Source organism: Bufo gargarizans, chromosome 4, assembly GCF_014858855.1.
Source record: "Bufo gargarizans isolate SCDJY-AF-19 chromosome 4, ASM1485885v1, whole genome shotgun sequence".
In the NCBI taxonomy this organism is placed as follows: domain Eukaryota; kingdom Metazoa; phylum Chordata; class Amphibia; order Anura; family Bufonidae; genus Bufo; species Bufo gargarizans.
In genome coordinates this window covers 506,583,436-506,592,332 of record NC_058083.1, presented here as the reverse complement: position 1 = coordinate 506,592,332, position 8,897 = coordinate 506,583,436, and the positions used below count along the sequence as shown (strand labels likewise).

The 8,897-nt window shown below is 40.9% G+C and overlaps 1 protein-coding gene across 3 annotated transcripts in view; it reads right to left on the bottom strand.

Annotated features, from left to right (window-relative positions):
• Positions 1–623: 623 nt before the first annotated feature.
• Positions 624–8,897, bottom strand: part of PROX1 (prospero homeobox 1) — a 79,353-nt gene continuing 71,079 nt past the window's right edge. For all 3 annotated transcript variants that reach the window (XM_044290810.1, XM_044290812.1, XM_044290811.1), the window contains exon 5: positions 624–1,045. In XM_044290810.1, coding sequence (XP_044146745.1) covers positions 860–1,045 — 186 coding nt within the window. In that variant the 3' untranslated portion in view covers positions 624–859. The remainder of the gene's footprint in view (positions 1,046–8,897) is intronic.

Genomic DNA, 8,897 nt, shown 5'->3' with positions numbered 1-8,897 from the left:
GAGATGGACAGAACCGAAGTCCTTCCGTTTTGTCAGCGTCGGGAACATCGCTCTGCAATGTTTTATAATGCATTAAACTGTGAACGCATCATCTGTGCACAGTAGATGTAGCCATGTAGCTTAATAATTTACGGTACTTCTCCCAGAAAGTTCCCTGCTCTGCACCGACGAGGGGCAAACCCCCTGAAACATCTGTCCACAGGAGGGGGCTCTGGCTTGGCCAAATCTCCTATTTATGTCTCAAGGCTCGTCTATGGGTTGGACACTGACTTACAGGAGAGCTAATTTTCCCATGAAGCACTGCCTGTAAGACTCCATACCAGCTGGGTCTCTTCAATGAGAACCCGTAACCCCCCAAGTATTAATTCACTTCTATGGGTTTCACTTTAGCATACAAGATGGCTACACCCAACGGTGCACTGAAGACCGATACAGTTTAACATGACCGTAAATATAAATACAGTTTACTAACTAGTGGATTTTAGAAGAAAAAAAAAGTCGATTATAAATCCACAGAATGACAAACGTAACAGTAAATACATAGACTTCTGTTAAATGCCCTAAAATACAATATACACATCAGACTTATCGTCCTTATTGTGCTCAGCAATAATTACAGGGAGCTCAATAAAACATTTACTGTAGGATGATAGCTTGTAGCTACTCACATGTTATCATTGAAAAGAGGGGAGGGGGGTATATAAATAAAATACATTACAGAATTTATATGGCTGCACAGTTGCAATCACACTAACACACACAAACTTGAGGGCAGCAAAGGGGGAGCGGAAGGAAAGGGTAGGGGGTAGGCGACAAAATAAAAGTCAGTTTTGTACATTCAGAACCAGCAGTGGAATCATCACTCGTGAAGAAGTTCTTGTAGGCAGTTTGGGGAACGAAAGATGTCAGGGACTTCGCTGTCCAACTTGCAGATAACCTTGTATATGGCCTTCTTCCAGGAAGGATCAACATCTTTGCCGGCTATAATGGCATTGAAAAATTCTCGTAATGTGATCTGCGCCACTTCCAGGAATCTCTCCGGAACCTGCTGATACAAGGAGACAATGGTATTAATACAGTTTTCGGTTTCTAGCCCCCTGATTCTTCAAAGGGGTTAGTGAGACAGTCCATCCTAGTGAGGAGAGGGCTTACCAGGCACCTGCACGTTCTAATTATGGCAGACATCTATTGTCATCTGCATGTAAAGGCTATTTATGGAAGGACTTTAATGACAAATGTTCATCTTTGGAAAAAGAATAGGGAAAGAAAGTTAAGCTTGTGAAGACCGGAGATCTTTATAAGATTTCTCTCCCAGTGTGTAATGCCGATATGGCTGCATGAGGTCCCCTGACATGTAAAGGACTTCTTGCCAGAACCATATAATACAGTAAGACAATATTCCACTATGTGGTCAATTCACATAGTCAGGACGATTTATGAGGAGGACAAAAGGGGACAACTGCGCCAGGGTCTAAATCATATCGATAAATTGCCCATGTATCTGCCTCAGGTTACAGATTAGTAAAACCAAGGGTATATACCAGGCATCAGCAACCTCTGGCACTCCGGCTGTTATAAAAGTACAACTCCCAGCATACCCTATTTACTTCTGTGGGTGTTCTGAGAACAGCCAAGCAATTGTGCATGCTGGGAGTGGTAGTTTCACGAGTACTGGAGGTGGCTGATCCGTGATATATACTATAACCTCTCATAATCATTTTACGGGCGGTATGGGTTTTTCTTCATCAATGGATTAATCCCCTTTCGTGGGTTTTTGCAAGAAAGGGGTTAAGGCTGACAAGCCTATATTAGTTGCCCTGTTGGGCCTAACAGGAGTACTGCACTTTGCAATACATTTGATTAGCTTAAAGGGGTACTTTGGTACTCGTTAGGAGGCTCTTTAGACAATAAGCTAATCACAGAGTGTCCCTCTCCCCAGTGCTGGCTCAGCTATTTCCAGCAGTCCTATAGAAGTGAATGGCGCAGTGGCCGCGCGTGCACAGTGCACCATCTATTTATTTCTATGGGACTTTTGAAAATAGCCAAGCAGACTAGCTCAGTTCTTTTCAGAACTCCCATAGAAATAAATGGAGAGCATGACGAGCATGCGCAGTGTACTCTCGTTCACTTTGGGGGCCCCGTTCTAGAGATAGGTGCGGGTCCCAGAGGCGGAAGCCACACCTATCTGACATCGTAGCGATATGCCACAATGCGGGAGGTGGATTGTCTATGTCCTGCAGGACAGGTCTTCCAGAAATACAGATGCTCCTGTTCTCCACTATGGCCAAGAGATTAGGATTCTGAACCAAGGACCCCCTGTATTAACTTAGAATTCCCTAATAGGGTAAATGATAATGGGTTTTCTACACTGGACAACCCTTTAAGGCAGTGACCCTAATGCTATAAAGGTGTGAACAACCAATCAAGTATGAACAACCTGTACAGACAAATCCTATATACAATATCGGCAGATAATGGAAACTATGCAATTTATACCAGTGATTTGCGATACTGTACTTTCTAACCAAACAATTGCATATCTAATAAAGTACATTACATGCTTATTCTATAGCATCTAATGACCTGTTTATTCACGATACGGTCTGCATGACTTGAAGGGAACCTGTCACCAGGATTTTGTGTATAGAGCTGAGGACATGGGTTGCTAGATGGCCGCTAGCGCATCCGCAGTACCCAGTCCCCATAGCTGTGTGTGCTTTTATTGTGTAAAAAAAACAACGATTTGATACATATGCAAATTAACCTGAGATGAGTCAGAGCTTGAAAATATGACTCTTTTCTGGTCACACAAGTAAGATATGATTCTTTTATGTTAATTTGTCTATGTATCAAATGTTTTTTTTTTTTCACAATAAAAGCACACATGAGCTATGGGGACTGGGTATTGTGGATGTGCTAGTGGCCATCTAGCAGCCCATGTCCTCAGCTCTATACCCAAAATCCAGGTGACAGGTTCCCTTTAAAGGGGTTGTCTCCCTTCAGCAAATGGCATTTATCATTTAGAGAAAGTTAATACAAGGCACTTTCTAATGTACTTTGTCTACATGATAAATGCTATATGCGGAAGTAAGAGGACCCCTTTAACGAGACTGCTGGCTGGACGGGGGACACGTAATGTAGAATCTTTATCCCAAATTTTTTATCTGGACAAGCCACAACCATGGCAACATGTCAATGCTGTTGTATTGAGACTCGCGCTAGATATACCGTCTGTAACCTGATCCCGACCGCTATACCTTCACGTAAAGTATAGATTTGCACACTGGTCTATTCTGCACTGCGGGTGTTTTTATGTATTAGCCGAGGAAACGCAGTTTGGCAAGTGCACAGGCTACCAGGAGACCTCTTGTAGACGGCTATTACATCTAAATATTTAACATCAGCTAATTGGCAGCTCAGGTCTGAGGGACGAGGCCTCCGAAAACAAAAGACAATAAAGTGAAAAGCTCCTGAGTGAAGAAATAAGGATTATGTGGCCATTTAATCTCCCGATTTTCAATTCATCGACGCAGATGCAGCAGGCCTGAGTTTGTCATTTGGCGCAGGTCATCATGAGAATTAGGGCCAGACACAGCTCTATTGAGGCGACACATGTGTGTGACTGTTTAAAGGAGTGAGATTGGGAGTAATGATAGTCCAGACGGGGATCTAATACCAGCACTATACAGTGCGCACATAACAGTTCTGAGCTGTGCCCAAGTAGTGCTGTAGCTGGTACCACGACAACAAATTGAGATAAGGCGGCAGATGGGAAGTTCGGGATGGGAAAATTCAGGTGTCTAAATAAGGCTCTGGGGCAGTTGCCCTATTGGTTTGTCACGTTAGGCTCTGTTCACATCTCGTTTTCTGCCTCCGTAGGAGGAATGCGTCAGGAGTGTGTCCCGGAGTATAACTCCCATGGCAGCCCCGATAACTCTCAACTCCCATTGTAACCTGCCGTATACATATTTTACTGTTTCTTTATGAATAGGCAGACTATACTTGTCGATACAGTACAAAAGGGTACATCCAACATACCGGCACAGCAACTACCGAAAGAAAGCTCATTCAACATGGGGCCTATGGAAAGTTTAGCATTGGGAGTTTTCCCAGAACATATGCCAAACTGTGTAGTAAAACAAGATATGAACAGAGCCTTACAAAAGAATTTTTTTTTTATTATGATCCCATTTTTTATTATGATCCCATTTTACTCATTTTGGACTAAAAATTTTTTTTTAATTGGTCTTTATTAAAAATGTTCAAACATTTCTGAGAAACAGGGGTTAAAAATTTGTTTGCAAGCTGTCACTTTCAGTTTTTTCTTTGAATCACGTCATCTGACAGCTCTTGCATCTGATCTCCTGACCTCATAAACACTTATTTAAGCCATATTCCTATAAGATCGATAAGAACTGAGCTTTAATGAGTATTTATGAGGTCAGAAGATCAGAGACAAGAGCTTCACATGAGCCGTCAGATGACGACTTGCAAATAGACTGATTATTAACCCTTGTATTTCAGAAACGGCTGAACATTTTAATAAAGACCAACTGAAAAAAAAATATTTAGCCCAAAATGAGTAAGATGCAATCATAAAAAAAAAATGCCCCAAAGGTGTCCATAGTCTTTAAACTGATGCACAAAAGTCACAACATCCTAAGAGTTAAATTTCAACCCTGCTACACTGGTTCATAGGAAAACTAGCAGACTGTAAAAAAGGCTAATCAAAAATGAGTTTCTGATGATACAACTTTCCATAACTTCATATAAAACAATGGCATCAGGCGCATCCTTACAAGCAGAGGAAGCCACTGCTGCCTCGTTACTCCCTTCTACAACAACCACAACATTTTTGGGATAAACTTTTTTTAGTTTTGGAAGAAAAGGCTCAAGGAAAAGCAGAAGACCAGCCGGACAACCTTTGGTTTGTGTTTCATGGGAGACTTTGCATTATTTCAATCATGCAGCACAAGATTGTCCTCTCTCCTCCTCCTTCTCAGTTGCTTTACCTTCAAGGCTGATTTGTTTTATTAAACTGACTGTCCCCAGCATCTGCAGTCCATAATAAAAGCCTGACATAGCAGCCTGCCTGCCTTCTGTGTCCTGCAGATACACATCATAAGTGTCAGGACATACCAAGGTTAGCGGTCACTGGAACGTGTGCACTGCCCCAGCCTTGCCAAGCGCTCTTGGCAGCTGAATGAATGTCAGAGAGAATAGACGGGGAATTACAAAGGTTAAACGGAAGACAGCCTCTCCTATTTTCTGAAGAAGCACCAGCGCGTTTTGAGCACTTGTAAAATAAACGCTGGCTTGTTTGCAGTCTCCACACACTGGTGAGATCAAATAACATGGGCATTGTCTGACTGGACTCAACGCGATCCTGTAGATCCATCAACTCTACAGCAAGGGGAGCCAGTGGCTGAAGAGCAGTTTCCAACATGGAGATGGTTTAAACTATTAGTTATAACCAAAGTTCATCAATAAAACATAGCAACTGGCCAGGTCATAGACTTGATGCCATCAGATGACTATCTATTTATCTTATAAACTCATATCTATCTATCAATCCATTTTTCTATCTAGTATTTATCTATTGATTAATTTAGCAATATAATATCTGTCTACCTATAATCTATATATCAATTTTTTTTAGCAATCTAATATGTATTAATCTAATATACATCTAAAATCTATCCATGTATCTATCTACTCATTTAGCTATCTAATACCTGTCCATCTATCTATCTATCTATCTATCTATCTATCTATCTATCAATCATATATTGATCTTTCTATTAGTTATCTATCTATCCATCCATCATATCTATCTGTCCATCTGTTTGTCTATATCCCATATCTATTTATCTATCAAGTATTAGATTTTTGGGGCCCTGTGAGATCAGCTGGAATATGAAGAAAGTCTCCCCTCTCTGGATAAATGTTGAGTTATAGGTTTATTGACTATAAAAGGACAATACAATGCTGACAGTAAGGAGAAGACAATGTCAAGGAGAAAAGGGTATTGGTATTTTGGATACTCTTGACTGCTCAAGTTATTCTTGTCACAAATCCTTTTGTCTGCATCTGCTGACTGCTTGCCTGTAGCCAGCAGCATACTTTAACTGTTTTGTCACCTCCTAACATCACATGCATCAGCTGTCGTGCTTTTGTTACGGGTATTGTAGAACTAATCCACTGAGGCTGTTCTCCTGTGCAGTAAATAAAACACAAACTGCTTCTCAGACAATTCAGCATGAATATTTCAGATGGGTTTTACAATCATGAAATGCAAAAAATAATAATAAACAAATAAAACCTCCCCACCCCGAACTCTCCATGCGGATGGCCTGGAGCTTAGAACGTACACTCACTTTGGGCCTACAAAACCATTTTCCAATTAAGTACATTTTAGTAAAATATTCTTCCTAACTTTTTTTTTTCTTTTCAAAACGGCTTTTGGTTCCTGCTATTTTTTTCCAACATTTTTTTTTCTGCCCACTAGGAGAAAATGATAATTTATACTGACAGCATGTATTACAATATCTGGCCACTTGAGGCACTGCTTCATTAAATCTTATGGCCAATTTTTACATAATACACATCAGTCTCTCTGACAGGTTCTGTTCACTCTTCAGGGGGATTCAGTATTTTGACAGGAAAAAAACACTATAGTCTACAAATCTTAATTTCTAACATGCATTAAAATATGTGGCAACTAGAGGCACTGTTTCATTAAAGTATTTTATCATTAATAACATTTATCCCCTATTCATGAGAACGGGGGTCCCGTGTAGCGACCTCGCCAATTACTTTTATAGAACTGAAGGAGACTTACGCTACATTCACACGACCGTGGTGTTTTGTGATCCGCAAAACATAGATACCGGCGCGTGTGCATTCTGCAATTTGCGGACCCCACATGGCCACCACTATGATATAAAATGCCTATTCTTGTCCACAATTGCGGACAAGAATAGGACATGCTCTATCTTTTTTGTGGAGCCACGGAAGGGAACTACGGATGCGAGCAGCACGTGGTGTGCTGGCCGCATCTTTTGTGGCCCCATTGAAAAGAATGGGTTCGCATCCGTTCCGCAATTTTGTGGAACAGGTGCGGACCTATTCATATGGTCGTGTGACTGAGCCCTTAACCGGAGCGGTGGTCATGCATGTGCACCTCTGCTCCATTCTCATGGGAGATTCAGGGACCCTACTTCTCATGACCATTAGATAGGTGATAAATTTTATTAATGAGAAAACCCCTTAAAGCCTACTGATATTTTTGTACCTTCTATCAATCTATCATGTCAATGTGTTAGGATGTGTTCACACTTGCATTTTATACTTTTTGTCACAGGGTTCCAGGATTTTTGATAGTAAGAACAGCGTAGACTGTGATTTTTTTTTTCTCGCATGCATCAAAATATTTGGCCACTAGGGGCACTGTTTCATTAAATCCTATGGTTACTTTCTGCACTACATATAATATGATATATTGGCTGTATACATAGTCACTTTACACAGAAGGCTGATGGTCTTCAGTACATATTATGATGAGGTGAAGAAACCCAAATATCAAAGGTTGAAAGGGAAAAAAATAAGATCAAATGATACCTGAGGAAATGAGACAAACAGTTCAAGCACTCTACCGAGGATTCATTCACCCTTATGTGCACATGATTCCCTTCAGCAAACTCAGCTACCCCCGTCTGTTTGTCCTGTAAATATTGACTGAGGAGAAACCTTTCCTCCTAACAGACCGGCACATGTTGTCTTCTGATGGACTTGGAGACGACCATAATGGTCTACTGAGAAGGGGATTTAAAATAACAAAGCCAGTATGGCAAAAACAAATCATGTAGTGCATCCTTAAGTAATATATATATATATATCTAGTCTGTATCAATACAGTACGACTTGTAGGGGAACTTGAGGTTCTACAGGCAGAGTACAAAAATGTTCTAAACTAAGGACACATGACTGCAATATGGTCCAGAAGCTTAGAACATGTTGTATGGATGACAGTTTAATATATTCACAGTACGTAAAGTATATAGACCTCAGCGTAGTCCGGCTATACCAGTTCCTGGTTCCTGAGATATTGGGTTTGGGGCCTAATCAGAAAAGAAGGTTTCCATACCCTCCAAACATTAATTTCTGGAGTTGCCAAGAATCCCTTTAAATCAGCTAACATTAAATTCTGTATCATCAGTGATCTACAATGGAAAAAAAGAGGGATATGCACTCCTATGTTTTTTAGTGAGGTGCTGTGGTATACGGGTCTATGCCCATAGATACGTGTAAAGAGAAAACCACGCACTTTCTATATGAAATATGCAAAGTGGATTTTTTATTGCGATACACTCCAAAATTGTGCAAACAAAGTGCAAAAAATTAAAATAGAGAAATTAGAAGTAGATTTACAGTGTATTGTCTATTGACAGACATCTATATTATAGCTCTGAATTCTTGGTTTTGCTGTAAGTTGGATCGTTAATCTTGTCCAATAAGGATGCGATATGTGAGACGTTTCGGTCGTAATTGCCCTTTCTCAATCTATCGCGGAGGTATGATGTTTGGAGACATATGGATGGACACAGAGCTGTGTACATATATACATCATACCTCCGTGATAGATTGATAAAGGTCAATTATGACCGAAACGTCTCACATATCGCAGTTCGCAGCAGGGCCGGCTCTTCTTGAGATAGCATGATCGCCTGATCCAATAGAGGGAGGGGCATAATTCCACTATTCACTGCATAGCGCTCATTGAACGCTATACACAGAGGAAAGGAGATGACAGAGATGCTTCTGTCCTCTCCTCGGGGTCCCAGGCTGTCACTGACATTGCCAGGGACCCAACCGCTTCCTTCAATCCTGTGGTGTGG